The sequence below is a fragment of the Rutidosis leptorrhynchoides genome, chromosome 8 (genome assembly GCF_046630445.1).
Source record: "Rutidosis leptorrhynchoides isolate AG116_Rl617_1_P2 chromosome 8, CSIRO_AGI_Rlap_v1, whole genome shotgun sequence".
NCBI lineage: Eukaryota > Viridiplantae > Streptophyta > Magnoliopsida > Asterales > Asteraceae > Rutidosis > Rutidosis leptorrhynchoides.
The window spans coordinates 45,936,868-45,956,772 of NC_092340.1; the positions used below are offsets into that span (position 1 = coordinate 45,936,868).

General features: G+C 34.3%; 2 protein-coding genes across 2 annotated transcripts; both read right to left on the reverse strand.

The window, feature by feature from the left end:
• Nucleotides 1-7: 7 nt before the first annotated feature.
• On the reverse strand, nucleotides 8-823 carry LOC139863358 (uncharacterized). Its single transcript, XM_071851997.1, has one exon. The coding sequence runs from the start codon at nucleotides 821-823 to the stop codon at nucleotides 8-10; it is 816 nt and encodes a 271-aa protein (XP_071708098.1).
• Nucleotides 824-1,066: 243 nt separating this feature from the next.
• On the reverse strand, nucleotides 1,067-19,153 carry LOC139863359 (uncharacterized). The gene is made up of 3 exons (XM_071851998.1): nucleotides 18,907-19,153; nucleotides 1,679-1,854; nucleotides 1,067-1,480 (listed from the first exon to the last, which is right to left on the reverse strand). The coding sequence occupies exons 1-3, from the start codon at nucleotides 19,151-19,153 to the stop codon at nucleotides 1,067-1,069; spliced, it is 837 nt and encodes a 278-aa protein (XP_071708099.1).
• Between the last annotated feature and the right edge of the window lie 752 nt (nucleotides 19,154-19,905).

A 19,905-nucleotide genomic window follows, 5' to 3' on the forward strand; every position in this document is an offset into this window, starting at 1 on the left:
CAACTTTCTAGTCTATTTCTGGCAGTGGATAATTGTCCTTAGGGCAAGCTTTATTAATATCCGTGAAGTAAACACACATACACCAAGACCCATCAGGATTTTTTACCAACACTGGGTTTGCTACCCACGTTTGATACCTTACTTCTCGCAAGATGTTTGCTTTGACCAACTTGTCGACTTCTGCTTTCAACCATTCGCTTCTTTCAGGAGCCATGCCGCGTTTCTTTTGTCGTACTGGCGTCAGACTAGTATTTGCGTTAAGCTTGTGCTCAGCAATTTCCCTTGGTACACCCGTCATGTCCGCTTCTTTCCATGCAAAAACGTCCGTATTAGAAGCTAATATATTACGAAGCTTAAACTTTGTCTCATCAGACAATACTCCGCTAATTTTAATTTTCTGTTCTGGATGTTGCGAGTTTGCGATGATCATGCAGCTTCGAATTTGCTCGGTCTCACTAGGCTGTTGCTCTACTTGTTCTACGGCCGCGAGGCTTACATCATGCGTTTCTGACCTTATCGTTGCAATCCCTAGCGGTGTTGGGAACTTGATAAGTCCATGTACCGTGGAAGGGATAGCTGCTAATTTTTGCAAAGTCGTGCGCCCTAAAAGCGCATTATACTTTGAGTAGGACCTTACGACTGCAAATTCTACTGTCGTACTTCTCACTAATTCCTTATTATCATCGTCCACCAGCTCCAGCTCTAATTCAATGATCCCGATTGGCCATGCGGACTCACCAAAAAATCCTGATAACGCAGTGTTAGGAACCACTAGCTTAGCTCGCACAGCCCTTAGTAACAAGCGAAAACAGTGCTCGTACATTATATCAACACCGCAACCGGTGTCTACATGCAATCTCTTGATGATGTACCCGCAACTTTTGACACGTCATTTAATTGTAATGGGCGTATCCGAGGGTTCCTGTGCTATGGCCGAGAATGTGATGGGAATATTTTCCCATTCCTCAGATACCTCCAACTTGCGCCTCTGATTTATCCGTTCGCTGGTTACCATGTTTATGGTTTTATCCATTTCCTTTCCCTCATTCTTCTTTTGCCACGTATATTATTTTTCTCCCTTTGGCTTGTCGGCTTGTGCTCTTGAGCTTTTCTTCAAGTGTTGCAATCTTCCTTTTTTGAGTTCAGCAACAACTCTTTCAATTAAGTGCCGACATTCATTGGTCTCATGACCGTAATCATTGTGAAAATCACAAAATTTGCTTCTGTCTTTGTTTCCATAATACTTTGACAAAGGCACTGGGGGGTCGAAGCTTTTGCACACTGCCTCTGTAGCCAAAATTTCTTTTGGTGTTTTGGTGAGGTCTTTTATTAACGTAACATTTTCAGCATGGCTGCTTTTGAACCTCTGGCTTCCTCCCCCTTTATTGTTGTTGAACTTGCGATACTTATCATTATGATAGGTACCACCCCTAGGTTGGCCATTACCACCATAACGTTTACCCGGCTCCAAACCTCTTCCCTGCACTTAATAATAATCATCATCGATGTCCATGTTTGAAGAAGTATTTCTGAAATTCTACTTTATATCTTCTTGTGCCTGCATGTAATCATTCGTTTCTTTTACGGCTTTCGCGAAAGTTTCTGGCACTCTTCTTCGTAACCGTTGCCATAAAGACAGGTGTCTGTCAGTATCTATTCAATGAATAAAGCCGGATACCTTCTGGCTTTCTGGCAAGTTTTGTATCTTAGCCACCTCTTTGGTATATCTGTCTATTATTTCTCCCAAGCTCTCTTTTGATTTCTGCTTAATGTCGTGACATTCGACATGTGTTCTTTTGCGTGCGCGCAAATTGTGAAAGTTCAATAAAAACCTTGAGCGCAAATCCGCAAAACCTGTAATGCTTTGGGCTGGCAAATTATTGAACCATTCTGATGTGTGCGAGGTGGTGTACAAAATAGTTATATTTTTACTACAAAATACTATTAAATACGATACAATTTTACACAAGATTTTTATTTATTTACAGAATGGATATACCTAAACCTTGCTACAACACTTATATGTAGTGTACCTAATCGTACAGTTGTGTAGTTTTTAGTAAGTCCGGTTCGTCCTCAGGGAACTCGCCAAGTTTAACGCTATATTTTTTTAACTTATAATTGTAAAAATACAAAAATATATATAAGTAGTATTATTATTATAAAAGGGGGTTTTTACCGTTTAATGACCGGTTTGTCGATTTTAAAACTTTAGTCACAGTTAAAACCTAATGTAAAATATTAAAAATAAATTAATTTAAAGCGTGAAGTAAATAACGATAATGAAATTGCGGTAAATAAAAGTGCGATAAAATAAAATTGCGATAATTAAAGAGAATGATAATTAAAAGTGCAATTAAATACAATGACAGTAAATAAAAGTGCGATAATTAAAAGTGCAATTAAATATGAAATAAAGGAAATTAAATATGAAATAAAGGAATTATGCTTATTTAAACTTCCGTAATCATGATGTTTGACGTGTTGATTTTAGTTTTATTACCATGGGTTAATTGTTCTTTGTCCTGGATTATTCAATATGTCCATACGGATTTGTCCATAATAGTCCATCAGTCATAAATATAAAATGCGAGAGTCTTCGTCAAATTATCCTTATACCTGAAGTCAAATATTCCAACTAATTGGGGATTCGAATTGTAACAAGGTCTTAATACTTTGTTTAATGAATACACCAGGTTATCGACTGCATGTAAACCAAGGTTTTACTACTTTGTTAATAATTACACCAATTACCCTTAAATGTAATCCACCCCTGTTTCAACAAGTCTATTAACTATTAATCCAGTTCCGTGTCCGGTGAAATGAACAATTATTGATATTTATAGATATCCCGCCCACCGTACCCAGTCAAACGTATGTGGTTATATATAAATACGTCAAATTATAAGTTTATATATTAAATTAACGAGGTATCGTTTAGTTAATATATAAAGACCATTAATAGCCCATAGTCTAATTTCCACAAGTGTCGTTCTTTTGTCCAAACCCCAATTATGGTACAAAGCCCAATTACCCCGTCTTAATATTTTAGCCCAACATCATGATTACTTCGATTTAAATAAGCATAATAATAACTTAGCTACGAGACATTAAATTAAAAAGGTTGAACATAACTTACAATGATTAAAAATAGCGTAGCGTTACACGGACATAATTTCGACTTACACCCTTACAACAATCGCTAACATACCCTTATTATTAGAATTTAAAATTAAAATTAAAATATAATATATATATATATATATATATATATATATATATATATATATATATATATACGTTGAGTGAGAGATAGATGGAAAAGATATATGTTTAATCGATCACCAAACTGCGAATTTATAAGGGTGTGGCCTGACTTTTTGGGTCATGCGACCGCATGGAAATCCTTCTTCAAAGCCATGCGATCGCATGGCCAGCTGGGATAGCTCAACTTTGGTTGTTTTCTTCTTGCCGACGGTTTTATATAATAATATAATATATATTTAATTTTAAGAATTAATTATATATTATATTATATTCATGTGCATAGTTGACTTGTAATTTTTAGTCCGTTGCGTCGAGCATTGAGAGTTGACTCTAGTCCCGGTTCCGGATTTTCGAACGTCCTAACGTACAATTTAATATCTTGTATTTTGCGTTTTGCGACTTGTACTCTTGTAATTTTGAGACGTTTCTTATCAATAATTTGAACCACTTTGATTGTACTTTGTACTTTTGAGCTTTTTGGTCGTTTGCATCTTCAATTCGTCGAATCTGTCTTTTGTCTTCACCTTTTATTATTTAAACGAATATTACTTGTAAATAGAACAATTGCAACTAAAAGCTTGTCTTTCTTGAGGGATAATGCTATGAAATATATGTTCGTTTTTAGAATTATCAATTATTCCCACACTTGAGCGTTGCTTATCCTCAAGCAATATAGTCTTGAAATAAAAATACTAGAATCACTTCTTTATTCTTCACACTTTGTACATCAGTGAATTCTACACGGCGGTATAAACAATGGTAGTATCGATGTGGTTTACAGTCTCACATGACTATAAAAATTTAGATCCTTAAGGAAATTGGATCTTTATGAAAACATTTGATCTTTTGAAAATTCAATCTAGTTTTTACCCTAGATAAGTTTTCCGGAATAACCCTTTACCGGTGTTTGCAAATTGTTTTTGTGGGATTGGTGGGTTTCAGATTTGAAAATTTTAGCTCAAAACTTGCGGTTTTGTGTCACCCACTTGCTAACCTTGTATTAGGAAAGCAACACGTCCAGTATACTTGCTCCGTATATTACCTTTCGGTAAACTACCGTCCGGTTGTAAAGGAAAGCGTTGAACAAGCAACTGTTAAGGCAATGTCCCCTGACATGCTTTTAATTATGGTTTATAACGTGTCGGATGCAATTACTATCCTTTGTAAGAGCAATAGTAAAGCTTACCCTATAGTTTTTTTGGTCTGGCACAAGGTCCTGTCTTCGACCATGCTATGCAACTACCGTTTTTACGGTTGACACCCGATTTGGTTCAGGTGACCTAATGAATTCCAGGTGAATTTCTAGGATTTTACGTTCAATGGTAATGAACGCATTTAAAAATGGGTTTTCAGAAAACAAATCGTTTTGTAATTTTGATCAAAATATTTTCTCGTTCAAGCTCGAGTTTAGATATCATCGAATTTCATGAGTTTGTAATTCTCAATCTTTAAAGTCAATCTCAAAGATTGAGTAATATCAGTCTTAAAAGCTGATTTTTGATCTTTTAATGAGATTATCCTTTCTGGGGGTCTGATTCATTAGTCTTATCAAGCTAATTTGCACGGCGCCCTCCCCATTTTACGAGACAGATCCTCTCATGGTTAGGATAAGTCTGACCACTTGGCGACCCTGTTTGATGCCGAGGTCCATGGATTTCCAGCTGATTTTCAAGAAAACTTTTCAAGGTTTTTCGTAGACTCTACAACTGGTCTGAACGACAACTTCATGACCTAAATCAAGAAGCGCGTTTCTTTTTCGGAAGACTTTACTTCCTTTTAATGATGGAATTGATTCATCGTGTAGATCCATCTTTCTTTCAAATATATTACAATTTTTCGAGTAAAACGGTTAATTTTTGTCCAAAACAAAAGTATCTTCAATTATTTGTACACAAATATGTGATATATGTTCAAAATAACTTGGTAAATTTTTCCCACACTTGGCTTTTATTTTCCTTTCTTTTCCTTTTTATTGTCCTTTATTCCATTTTAAATGAATTCTAACATTTTGGGTTGTTTCTCAATTTATGTCCTTTCTGAGGTAACAATAATTTCGGTGTTAACACCTAGTTTTATCTTTCATAAATATGTATTAACATGATTTTGAATTCATTTAATTGAAAATTTTGAAAAATTTTACTAGAATTGAGTAGTCAGTATATAAGACTAGGGCTGTTCTTTATTATCAGAGAGCACTAGATTCTAATACAACTACTGTGTTACTAGTATTTTTAATGGTAACCAAGTGTATAAGTTAAAATTTTAAAAATCCAAAAGAATTTAACCCCTTCCCACACTTAAGATCTTGCAATGCCCTCATTTGCAAGAAATCAGTAACAATTTAAATTATTGAGGGTGATTAGCGTAGAAAAATGATTAAATTTTACCAAAGTTTCCAAACATATCGGCTTTTGTTTGTTGAATGATAAATGGTGCACATTATTTGTTCATTCCGTCTTGTTGTTACATCACATTTGTTTTTCATTTTGTCGTCAAAACTAGTAGCTTTTGCTGAACTTAATGCCAGTCTTTGAAAATGCGCTGTTTTACCCTGTTGTGTATATGAAATAAAATACATACAATACAAATATAAACATGCATGGTAATTTGAAATGAGACTTAAAATCCCACTTTCAAATCAAATATGAAATATTAGTACAAAATAATAAAAATATTAAATAATACATTAATGTATCACAATATCATATGTTTAAACATAAATAAATAAAAATAATAAAAAGATAAAAATCATAAAAATCACCAACATGAACTATATCAATCTGGATAGGGGTTCCAGTTCATGTCGTCGTCCGGGTTTCATGGTTGGTGATAGGTGTACTGGTAGGCCTGGTTAGGGTCGTAGAGAGTATATGGTGGTCTCATCTCGGGCTGGTGTGGAGGATAGTAAGCGGGTCGGGTCGGAACGTAGTGATCCTGAGGTGACAGCCGGCTCATAATCTGACGCTGATGATAGTCCCATCTATCATGTTGTCGTTGCCTGGAATGCTTGTAATCATTCCGGGCTTGCCACTGCTCCATCCGACTAAATCTCTCTCCGTTTGTCATATCTACCTCATCTACACGCTGGTAGACGTCAGTCATAGCCTCCCTAATGACATCCCTAATGTCATCCGCTTCCTCCATTTCCTCATCTGATCCTCTCTCTACCTATGGATGACGACCTTCATAGGGTACTGCCTGGTTTCGTCTGCTCTTTAATACCTTAGCACCCTGATAGACCTTCAATCCTAAAGGCTCAACCTGTTCCCTACATTCCAAAAGTGGACCCCCTTGGTCCCTATCTACACCCAAATACTCTCCAATGAGAGTAACAAAAATACCTCCTCCTATTATTCCCCCTTCCTATATTCCTTCTACCATCTAAGATAAATAAAAACCAACACAGTAAGGGATATTAGCAAAGCCTCTTGGGTCTCGAATACACTTTAGGTAAAATAAATCATGTAAGGCCATTTTCTCCTTATTGTGACCTCTCTGTGTAATCGAGTTAGCCAAAAATCTATGAATTATACAAAGCTCGGCTTTGTTAATATGTAAGTAGGAGTGTTTTCCTCCCAGCATAAAAATATTATAATCTGACATACGCCTCCAGACGGCGTCACGTCAAAATTCCTATCTACCCTTTCACCACGATAAATCAAATTCATACAATCGGGTAGTAGTAATTCACCAGGAGTATATATCTGCAAAGCCCTGGCCATGTCCAGCATGGACATCCTGTACATCCTACGGCCAAGTATAAATCTAAGAAAACTTCTATCATCTAATCTACCTACATCTGCATTTAACGCTATAGTACTCATAAGCTCAATACACCATTCCTTATATACAGGTCTACGAATGGTGAATAGACGTTCCCAATCCGAAAAAGAAGAATTACCATACCTTTGGATCAAATGCTGTCTAACTGAGTTAGCAAGTTGGACCCTTTCCAAAGGCTCCCAATCGATTACCCTTGGCACTTCTACATTTTTCGTTATCAGTTTGAATTTGTTACTTTGATATGTTGGGTAATCTCTCTAGCTTCTATCGAATCTCAGATTAGGATGCAACGTGTGTTCAGGAATCGTTGGGTATTCTACTGGCGGATGCATCGGAAATACTATAAAGGCATCAAAAAATTGTAGCGGATCATAAAAAGGTACGTGTTGATCAGGTTGATGTTGTTGTTCCTGTTGTTGTTCTTGTTCGAGTTCTGGCTTGTATTGCAATTCTGGCTCAGGTTCCGGTTGTGGTTGTCTAGATGATGATGATGATGCACCTCCAGTTTCAGTATTAGTAAATCTCTGCAAAACACATTAAACACAAAATTTGTGCATCCAAATATGCATTAGTGTTAGCAAAATAACAACTTGAAACAATTACATTAACATGTTTAATCAAAATTAAACTTATACACATTTTCACAATTTTTAAAATTCTACATTTTTTCAAATATGCATATATGAAAAATGTTTACAAAGTTCATAAGCATTCAACTCATATAACATGTTAAAATAACCATTACTAGCAATTAAACAAGTTTCAAATGGCATTTACATCAATTTAATCAAGTTCATGAATTTTATATCTAAAAAGTCCACTTTAATTCTCAAAAATCATGTTTAGGATCAAAGTTTGGATCATTTAGCTACTTAAACATGTTACATTACTTAATTTAGCAATAATTCATGACAAAAATCGGCCATAACCTGTTTATATCAAAAAGCCCCAAATTGCTCAAGAACACAAACCCTAGATTCCTAAAAATTTTAAAGTTTTTGGCTTCAAATCATGTTAAATAGCATCAATCTAGGTTATACATGCATAAAATACTAACAATTTAACTCTAATTACACTAGAAATTAACAAAATCAAATTAGGAAAAATATTGCTCAAGAACACTAAAAATCAAATTTAAAGAGGTTTAGGAGTGAAATTGTTACCCTTCTTGATAAACTTCTTATCAAATTCATGTTTAGAGTGGATTGTAGCAAGAAATTTGGTGAATTTTGGTGAAAAATTGATGAAAATTGAGAGAGTTTGGGAGGTATTTGCGTATTTGTGTGTGTATGTTTGTGAAAGAGCAGCAGCTCGCTGAGCTTTATGTTTCTGGCCAGTTTTCCAGCCTCATGCGATCGCATGAGGTTACAGGGTAAATCTCATGAGATCGCATGAGGTCCCCCTTTTTTTTTATATATATATAAAACCTTTAACTTATTAAAACAAATAATTAATTAAATTTAAAATTTTGTTTCTTTTTAGGATGAGGACGTTTCGGATCGTTGTCCTAGTCCGTCCCTCGACAAAATTTTAAAATTTGTCAATTCAAAGCTCAGTTTTAAAAGCAAAGATTTTTTTGGTTTTTTTTTTTAATGTTTTTGGCATACTTTAATTCAATAAGATTAAAAATAATGATAATAAAAGTTCTTGTCCCTCCCTTGGGTAGAGCAATTTCGGTTCAACGACCTAGTTTTCAACTCACGACGAATTTTAAATATCAAATTTTTAACTTAGTGAAATAAAGTAAATTTTTGTTTTTAACATCACACCAAACTTAAATTTAAAATGCATAAAATTAAAAATTTATATTAAAATTAAAAATTCACACCAAACTTATATTTTTGTTTTTATATATACAAACTTATATTAAAAATATTAATTTTTCAAATATTTACAAACTTAAATATATTGATTTAAAAAGTTTACAATAATAATTTAATATTAATTTTAAAAATAAAGTAAAAATAAATATTAAAAATCTTTTTGGTCTTTTATCCCACTTTAATCAATCAAATATTATCAAAAATATACGTCCCTCTTTTAGATAAAGTAATTTCGGCTATATTACCTAGTTTTACTCCTGACGAATTTTTGAAATATTTTGGGTTGATTGATTAAAGATATTTATACCTTAAGAATAAACGGAAAATTTTGCAGTGATGTAATAAATTTTTGTATGATATCAATAATTTCGGTTAAGCATACCTAATTTTATTGAATACCAATTTAATACTTTATAGCGAACGATTCAGCGTTTATTATCAGAAGGTTAAAAGCAATAAAATAAAAATAAAAACGGTACATACTTACTTGTGAGATAGAATTCTCAGTGACCTGCTTTAGCCCACTCATAAGATAGTCGGACTAATTGGTTTTCCATAGCTACATAGGCATAACCTCGAGCATTCAACGATTTTTCTTCGAAACATATGAACGGTCCTTCTCTGCATAAAGTAACGAACTCGGTATTGGAATATATCTGATTCGTCGAGCATTTTCCTTCATGTGACCATTTTCCGCATTTGTGACATCTTTCAAGGTGTCGTGCTATTATTTTCACTGCGGATTTTGATTTTCCTTTACCAAAAAGTAACTTATTATGATCGTTTCTGAGTTCTTTTCTTACTCCATCCAATTTGGCTCTTATTACTGATACCAGGTCACTCGGGAGTGTGTCACTATTACATTTAGTGATCAAAGCGTGTAACATTAGACCATGGTTCAGATCAAAGGAATTCTTCATCTCGTAAACCTAAAAAAAATAAAAATTCAGAATGGGGGGAGAAGACTAGTTCTTTAGGGTCTGCTAGGGAAAGACCATTCGGATTTCATTCTCGGTAAGTACACAAAAATAGAATATCTAACTCTAACAGAAATACATATAACCCTAAAAAGATTCTCCCCACACTTAGTTAGCTGTGGTGTCAAAATTGTGATTAACTTCGTTGTCAACTTCCATCGGACTATCTATGTAATGTTTAACTCTGTGACCATTAACCTTAAATTCAATTCCATTTGAATTTATTAACTCTATTGTTCCGTACGGGAAAACTCTTTTGACTATGAATGGTCCAGACCATCTTGATTTCAATTTTCCAGGAAATAGCTTGAATCTTGAATTGAAAAGAAGAACTCTGTCTCCTTCTTTAAATTCTTTTGAACTTCTGATTCTTTTATCAAGCCATTTCTTCGTTCTTTCTTTATAGATTAACGAATTTTCATATGCTTCATGTCTTAATTCTTCTAATTCGTTTAGTTGACTTAATCGTAGATGTCCGGCTTCATGTAAATCAAGATTACATGTCTTCAAAGCCCAAAATGCTTTGTGTTCAATTTCTACTGGAAGATGACATGCTTTTCCTTAAACGAGTTTGAAAGGTGTGGTTCCAATTGGAGTTTTATAGGCTGTTCTAAAAGCCCAGAGTGCATCCTCCAATTTCATGGACCATTCCTTCAGATTTGATCCTACGGTTTTCTCTAGAATACGTTTTAAAGCTCGGTTGGTATTTTCAACTTGTCCACTTGTTTGTGGATGATAAGCAGTGGAGATTTTATGAGTTACTCCATATCTTTTGAGAACTTTCTCAAGTTGATTATTACAAAAATGAGTACCCCGATCACTTATTAAAGCTTTCGGTGTTCCAAACCTAGCAAATAGATGTTTTAAAAAGTTGACTACAACTCGTGCATCGTTAGTTGGGAGAGATTGTGCTTCCGCCCATTTAGATACATAACCAATGGCAACGAGAATGTAGAGATTATTATGAGATTTTGGAAATGGACCCATAAAGTCAATACCCCAAATGTCAAATACTTCACATACTTGAATGATATTTTGTGGCATTTCATCACGTTGACTTATTTTTTCGGCCCTTTGACAAGCATCACAGGATTTGCAAAGAAGGTGTGCGTCTTTGAAAATTGTAGGCCAATAGAATCCAGCATCGTAAACTTTTCTTGCTGTGAGCTGAGGCCTATAATGCCCTCCTGTTGGTCCTGTGTGACAATGGTTTAAGATTTGACTAGCTTCATCTCTGAATACACATCGGCGTATTATTCCATCGGGACAACTTTTAAACAAATGTGGATCTTCCCAGAAATAGTGTTTTATATCACTAAAGAATTTCTTTCGTTTTTGGTACGACAATCCTTTTTCAAGAAATCCACATACTAAATAGTTTGCATAGTCTTCAAACCATGAAATTTCATTATAATCAATCTTCAATAGATATTCATCAGGAAAGTTGTCTTGTATGGCTGATTCATTTAGAACATCTAATTCGGGATTTTCAAGACGAGAAAGATGATCAGCGGTGAGATTTTCTGCTCCCTTTTTATCTCGAATTTCAATATCGAACTCTTGTAAGAGTAAGATCCAACGGATTAATCTTGGTTTAGCATCTTGTTTCGAAAATAGGTATCTAAGAGCAGAATGGTCGGTATAGACCACCATTTTAGCTAGAACGAGATATGAACGAAATTGGTCAAAAGCAAAGACAATACCTAGGAGTTCTTTTTCAGTAGTTGTGTAATTTGTTTGTGCTCCTTGTAACGTCTTACTAGCATAATATATAGGTTGAAATTGTTTTTCAATCCTTTGTCCTAAAACGGCTCCCATTGCAAAATCACTTGCCTCGCACATAAGTTCAAACGGTAGATTCCAATTTGGAGTTATCATGATCGGCGCATTAGTGAGTTTTTCTTTAAGAATATTAAAAGATTTGATGCATTCATCTGAAAAGATGAATGGAGCATCCTTTTCTAGGAGTTTATTCATAGGAGTGGCAATTTTAGAAAAATCTTTTATAAAACGTCGATAAAAACCGGCATGCCCTAGAAAACTCCTAACTCCTCTAACATTGGTGGGATGTGGAAGTTTAACAATTACATCTAGTTTAGCTCTATCCACTTCAATTCCTTCCTTTGAAATTTTATGACCAAGAACGATGCCTTCTTTAACCATGAAATGACATTTCTCCCAATTAAGAACTAGATTTGATTGTTCGCATCTAATAAGCATTCGTTCAAGATTAACTAGACATGATTCAAATGTATCACCGAAGACTTAAAAGTCATCCATGAAAACTTCCATGCATTCTTCTATCATGTCGTGAAAAATCACCATCATGCACCTTTGAGAGGTTGCAGGAGCGTTGCAAAGTCCAAATGGCATGCGTTTATAAGCAAAAGTACCATAAGGGCACGTGAATGTGGTTTTTTCTTGATCCTCGGGTGCTATTGAAATTTGAAAATATCCGGAAAAACCGTCAAGAAAACAATAGTAACTGTTTCCGACTAATCTTTCCAACATTTGATCAATGAAAGGTAAGGGAAAGTGATCTTTTCTGGTGGCATCATTTAATTTTCTATAATCAATACAAACACGCCATCCTGTTACAGTCCTAGTAGGAATAAGCTCATTTTTCTCATTTGTGATGACAGTCATGCCACCCTTCTTAGGTACGCATTGAACTGGGCTTACCCATGGACTATCAGAGTTTGGATAAATTAAACCTGCATCAAGCAGTTTAATAATTTCTTTCTTAACAACATCTTGCATATTCGGATTTAGTCTTCTTTGGCGTTACACATACATTTTATGACCTTCTTCCATAAGGATTTTATGTGTGCAATACGAAGGACTTATTCCTTTAATATCATGAATCTTCCATGCAATAGCTGGTTTATGAGCTTTTAACACATAAATGAGTTGAGATTTTTCATTTTCAGTAAGAGAAGACGATATTATTACAGGTAATTCAGATTCACCATGTAAATAAGCATATTTCAAATGGTTTGGAAGTGGCTTTAACTCTAATTTATGTGGTTCTTCTATCGATGATCTATATCGATATCTGTCTTCCTCTTTTAGCATTTGAATTTCTTCTGTTGTTGGTTCATATCCATTAGCCATAAGTGTAGCTAACATTTCAGCTTCATCAATTGGTTCAGTTCCTTCTCCTAAAGAACATTCTACTGTTCCTTGTAATTCTGGAAATTCTTCTAACAATTCTGCATGTGAATCTATAGTTTGAATATAATAACATGTATCATCTGCAGATTGCGGTTGTTGCATGGCTCTATCAACAGAAAAGGTAACACTCTCGTCCTCTATACTTAAGGTCAGTTTCTTACCGAACACGTCTATTATTGCTTTGGCCGTGTTTAAGAATGGTCTTCCTAATATGAGAGGAACTCGAGAATCTTCTTCCATGTCCAGAATAACAAAATCTACTGGAAATACTAAAGTACCAACTTTAACTAGCATGTTCTCCATTATCCCTCTAGGATATTTTACTGATCGATCGGCTAGTTGTATGCTTATTCGTGTTGGTTTCAATTCTCCAAGGTCTAGTTTAGCGTATAATGAATACGACATTAAATTTATACTAGCATCTAAATCTGCCAATGCTTCTATTGAACTAAGACTACCCAGAAAACATGGAATCGTGAAACTTCCTGGATCTGAAAGTTTTTCTGGTATCTTATTCAACAGCACTGCAGAACAATTAGCATTCATAGTAACAGCCGAGAGTTCTTCCATTTTCTTTCTATTTATGATTAGATCTTTCAGAAATTTAGCATATCTAGGCATTCTTGAAATCACATCAATGAAAGGAAGATTGACATTTATCTGTTTAAACATATCTAAGAATTTGGATTGCTCGGCTTCAAGTCTTTCTTTTCTCATTTTACTTGGGTAAGGAAGTGGTGGTTGGTATGGTTTAACATAAGGTTTAGCCTTAATTGTGTTATCTTCATTAACCTTTTCAACTACCAGTTCTGTTTCTTTATCTTGCTCAGATTGTGGTTCTTGTGGAGTAGGAATAGCGTCATCAGAAATTACATTCATTTCAGGTGGTTTAAGTGTAATACCACTTCTTGTGGTAATGGCTTTAGCTGTTTCATTCCGGGGGTTAGCATTTGTATCGCTAGGTAAACTTCCCGGTTTTCTTCCACCTATTAACCTTGCTAGGTTACTTACTTCTTGTTCCAGATTTTGAATAGAATCTTGTTGATTTCTAAATGCTTGAGCATTTTATTCATTGGTTTATTTCTGAGATGTGAAAAATTGAGTTTGAGATTCAACTAGCTTCAACATCATATCTTCTAAATTTGGCTTTTTTATCATCGGTTTGTGGTGGTTTGTTTTGAAAAATAGGTCTTTGCTGATTGTAAGTATTATTAGGTACTTGTTGATTGCTTGGACCTTGTTAGTTGTTGTATGAAACATTTTGGTTATTATTCTGATTTTGATTGTAGATTGGTCTTGGCGGTTGATAATTATTCTGATAATTATTTCCAGGCCTTTGGTTCATGTATGAAACATTCTCTCTTTGTTCTATTGTTAGTTCAATACTGAGACAATCTTTTGTCAAATGTGATCCTCCACACTGCTCACAACTAATTCGTATTGAGTGGATATCTTTAGTCATCTTTTCCATTCGTCTCTCGACAGCATCTATCTTTGCGGAAATGGAATCAAATCATGGCTAGAATCGGCTCTAGCTGCTTTAGATGATCTAACGATATCTTTTTCTTGGTGCCACTCATGTGAGTGGGAAGCAGTGTTATCAATAATTTTGTAAGCGTCAGTTGCGGTTTTCTTCATAATGGAACCACCAGCTACTATATCTATATCTTTCCTTGTAGTGATGTCGCATCCTTGGTAGAATATTTGTACTATTTGACAAGTGTCTAAACCATGTAGCGGACATCCTCTCAATAACTTTCCAAATCTTGTCCATGCTTCATATAGAGTTTCGTTTGGCTTTTGTGTGAATGTAACAATTTATCCTTGAAGTCTTACGGCTTTAGATGCCGGAAAGAATTGTTTAAGAAATTTTTCAACTAAAACGTCCCATGTATCAATCGCCCCTTCAGGTAACGATTCTAACCAATCTTTGGCTTCTCCCTTTAAAGTCCAGGGAAATAACATGAGATATATCTGTTCATCCTCAACTTCTCAGATTTTAAATAAAGTACAGATCCTATTAAAGGTACGAAGATGTTCGTTTGGATCTTCCTTCGGTGCACCACTAAATTGGCATTGATTTGTTACCATGTGTAGAATTTGTCCTTTGATTTCATAATCTGGCGCATTAATGTCTGGTTGAGTAATTGCGTGACCTTGGCCAGTGCGTTTAGCTCGCATTCGGTCTTCCATACTTAGAGGTTCCAGATTTTCCATGATTGAATTTGTTGAATCTGAATCACTAAGGGATTCTGATTTAATGGTTGGTTCCTCGACAATCTCTGTTTGAATGATTGGTGGTTCCGGAGGAAAGATTAATGGTTCAGGATCTCTGAATTGTCCCTGAATATCCTCCAGATTCTCAATTGTGAGGTCTGGTTCAAAAAATAGATTATCGGAAATTTTAATTGGAGTACTTGGTCGACTAGATGACGTTTCTAAAGAAAAATCAACGGTGACAATATTGGCTAGATGTCTTGATCGAGTTACAGGTGGTGAACGTACGAAAGGTGGTGAACGTTTTGCTCGGTGCATTCACTGAATATTCTATTAGTTAAAAAAATAAAAATTATATAAGTTACCAAATTAATAGACTTTTCTGCTTTTGCCCACGTTTCGAATAGCCAATAGATGCAGCAGGGAGCCAGAACCCTTTAAATCGGAAGCTCACAACTCAGCCACTAACAAATCCAACTATTACTACGAACCAGAAAATTTTGGATGTCTATCAATTTAACCACTTAAAATAATTTTTCGTTAAAATTTAAAGAAATTTTAGAGAAGAAATAGAAAATTCTATGTCCTAAAAACTAGAGTGGCGAAAAATAAGAAAGAAAAAGAGCGCGTCGAAAAACGTCGAAAAATAAAACGTCGAAAAATAATAAAAAGAACGTAGCGCGTCGAAACTTAAAAAGGAACTAAAAACTAAGAATTAAAAGTTGCGTCTAAAGATATTAAAGCTTAAAAGAAATTCTATATCCAAGATGGCAATATCTTAAAAAGATACTAAAATATTAAAACAGCGTCGCAAAAATCTAAAGCACCTAAATCTTATTCTAAAGAAAAAGCACTTAAGGGATTTTACGGCAAAGCCTAAAAATCTAGAAAAAAAATAACTATGGTAAAAACTATGACTTAAAATTAAATACGAACGAAAAAAATACAAATATTACGCTAAAATAAATAAAAAGATACAAAATATAAAAATAAACTTAAAGTTGTAAAAAGTACAATTTTTATAAAAATATTAGTTTTATATTATTTATTTTATAAACGTATTAATTTTATAATTTATAAAACTAATTAAACTTAATAATACAAAATAAATAATAAAACTAAACTAAATAATATTAAATATAACCCTAATTAGGGTTTAATAATAATAATTATTAATAATAACCGTAATTAATGTTGTACGATGTTCATATGTTGCGTGTCAGGATGCCTCATGCGGTCGCATGGAATTTTGCCTTCGGGTTCATGCGATCGCATGGGCTAGGGTTTCGGGCCAGGTGTTGGGTTGCTACAGTACCAGGCCGAGTAATTTTATATATATTTTTTTCTGTTTTAATTTTCTGTTTTAAAATTTATAAAAAGTATTTATATAAATTAAATAAAACTTATATTTTTACAAACTAAAAATAGAAATAGAAATATTTTATAATTTTATATATTTTTGAACAACTCTTAAATATATATATTTTGTTTTTCTTTTTATATTTTTTTATTTTTAATATTTAAAACGTAAATTTTTTTATACAAAGAACTTAATAAAAAAATCTTTTTTTATATAGTGTTGCGCTTTCGGCGTTTTAGTGTCCCCGGCAGCGACGCCAAAAATACTTGACGTGTGCGAGGTGGTGTACAAAATAGTTATATTTTTACTACAAATTACTATTAAATACGATACAATTTTACACAAGATTTTTATTTATTTACAGAATGGATATACCTAAACCTTGCTACAACACTTATAGGTAGTGTACCTAATCGTACAGTAGTGTAGTTTTTAGTAAGTCCGGTTCGTCCTCAGGGAACTCGCCAAGTTTAACGCTATATTTTTTTAACTTATAATTGTAAAAATACAAAAATATATATAAGTAGTATTATTATTATAAAAGGGGTTTTTACCGTTTAATGACCGGTTTGTCGATTTTAAAACTTTAGTCGCAGTTAAAACCTAATGTAAAATATTAAAAATAAATTAATTTAAAGCGTAAAGTAAATAACGATAATGAAATTGCGATAAATAAAAGTGCGATAAAATAAAATTGCGATAATTAAAGAGAATGATAATTAAAAGTGCAATTAAATACAATGACAGTAAATAAAAGTGCGATAATTAAAAGTGCAATTAAATATGAAATAAAGGAATTAAATATGAAATAAAGGAATTATGCTTATTTAAACTTCCGTAATCATGATGTTTGACGTGTTGATTTTAGTTTTATTACCATGGGTTAATTGTTCTTTGTCCTGAATTATTCAATATGTCTATACGGATTTGTCCATAATAGTCCATCAGTCATAAATATAAAGTGCGAGAGTCTTCGTCAAATTATCCTTATACCCGAAGTTAAATATTCCAACTAATTGGGGATTCGAATTGTAACAAGGTCTTAATACTTTGTTTAATGAATACACCAGGTTATCGACTGCGTGTAAACCAAGGTTTTACTACTTTATTAACAATTACACCAATTACCCTTGAATGTAATCCACCCCTGTTTCAACAAGTCTATTAACTATTAATCCAGTTCCGTGTCCGGTTAAATGAACAATTATTGATATTTATAGATATCCCGCCCACCGTACCCAGTCAAGCGTATGTGGTTATATATAAATACGTCAAATTATAAGTTTATATATTAAATTAACGAGGTATCGTTTAGTTAATATAAAGCCCATTAATAGCCCATAGTTTAATTTCCACAAGTGTCGTTCTTTTGTCCAAACCCCAATTATGGTACAAAGCCCAATTACCCCGTCTTAATATTTTAGCCCAACATCATGATTACTTCGATTTAAATAAGCATAATAATAACTTAGCTACGAGACATTAAATTAAAAAGGTTGAACATAACTTACAATGATTAAAAATAGCGTAGCGTTACACGGACATAATTTCGACTTACACCCTTACAACATTCGCTAACATACCCTTATTATTAGAATTTAAAATTAAAATTAAAATATAATATATATATATATATATATATATATATATATATATATATATATATATATATATATATATATATATATATATATATATATACACGTTGAGTGAGAGATAGATGGAAAAGATATATGTTTAATCGATCACCAAACTACGAATTTATAGGGGTGTGGCCTGACTTTTTGGGTCATGCGACCGCATGGAAATCCTTCTTCAAATCCATGCGATCGCATGGCCAGCTGGGACAGCTCAACTTTGGTTGTTTTCTTCTTGCCGACGATTTTATATAATAATATAATATATATATAATTTTAAGAATTAATTATATATTATATTATATTCATGTGCATAGTTGACTTGTAATTTTTAGTCCGTTGCGTCGAGCGTTGAGAGTTGACTCTGGTCCCGGTTCCGGATTTTCGAACGTCCTTGCGTACAATTTAATATCTTGTATTTTGCGTTTTGCGACTTGTACTCTTGTAATTTTGAGACGTTTCTTATCAATAATTTAAACCACTTTGATTGTACTTTGTACTTTTGAGCTTTTTGGTCGTTTGCGTCTTCAATTCGTCGAATCTGTCTTTTGTCTTCACCTTTTATTATTTAAACGAATATTACTTGTAAATAGAACAATTGCAACTAAAAGCTTGTCTTTCTTGAGGGATAATGCTATGAAATATATGTTCGTTTTTAGCATTATCACATTCCCTTGCCACTCCTTGCAACACTATTGGTAGCATATGGCATGCTACTGCATCACCCCAACTGTGTGTTCTTGCAGTTCCTTTAAATTTTTGTAAAAAGTCATCCGGATCTGATAACCCATCATAACTTCCGAGTGTTAGAGGCAACACCGGTGTGACTGTGAAGGGATGATTGGCGATGTGCGGCAAAAACTTTTCTGTTGTAGGAGCTAACTCAAGACTTTGCTTAGCTTTTTGCCCTTGCATCACTACGAATCAATTGCTCATAAACTCTTGTACCCGCGCTGGCTCATTGAAAACGGGTGCCAAGTGTGGTGGTGCGACTTGCTGTAATTGAGATATGAAGCTATTTGACTGGGTTGCGGCATAGTGCGTTCCGCTATATTGATTGCTTCCAATAGTATGGACTGATTGCCAAGACGCACGTGCCGTTGACCCTTGTTCTGGTGTCAGCATGATGTATGAACCATCTGGATTTCTCAGACCCATCTGCCTGATTCTTTCCTGAGCTTTCTCGGTAGTGACCCTTTCAATCGGTGTTGCAGGTTCAACCGAGGTGATAATTGGTATTGTACCCACACAGGTAGTTTTAACTTTAAAGCCTGGTGGAACCGATTCGCTTGGAGAACCAAAGCTCAGGATTTTTGGTGACAGATCCTCGAATGGGTTAAAATCAGTTCCCGTTTCCAGTAAACTTCCATCGGGAGTGTGCCACCATCCCTTAGATGACTCATTCAGGACAGTTTCTGATGTAACCGGCCATGTTCCAACACTTGGTGTTGATGGAGGCTTTGATGTGCCTTTGGTTGGTGCTGGCGGCGTCGACGGTGTGTTCGTAACAGTCTCCGTAGGTGTTTGAAACCCTGGACTTCCTAGAGAGTCCGATCGCCCTTGATTCTTTGCACTCTTACTTCCTCCACCCATTCTTGCTAACAATAAAAAACTTGAAAGTGACCAATTAGTTAAACAAAAAAGCTTTATGGAAAAAAGGCACGTAC

Bases quoted from the DNA above. Each gene is read 5' to 3' on its own strand.
- LOC139863358 (XM_071851997.1), bottom strand. From the start codon at position 823: ATGTACGAGCACTGTTTTCGCTTGTTACTAAGGGCTGTGCGAGCTAAG.
- LOC139863359 (XM_071851998.1), bottom strand. From the start codon at position 19,153: ATGCAAGGGCAAAAAGCTAAGCAAAGTCTTGAGTTAGCTCCTACAACA. The intron at 1,855-18,906 runs GTGATAATGCTA...AAAGCATTACAG, and splicing joins GCAAGGAGTGGCAAGGGAAT to GTTTTGCGGATTTGCGCTCA. The intron at 1,481-1,678 runs GTATCCGGCTTT...TATTAAGTGCAG, and splicing joins ACTTGCCAGAAAGCCAGAAG to GGAAGAGGTTTGGAGCCGGG.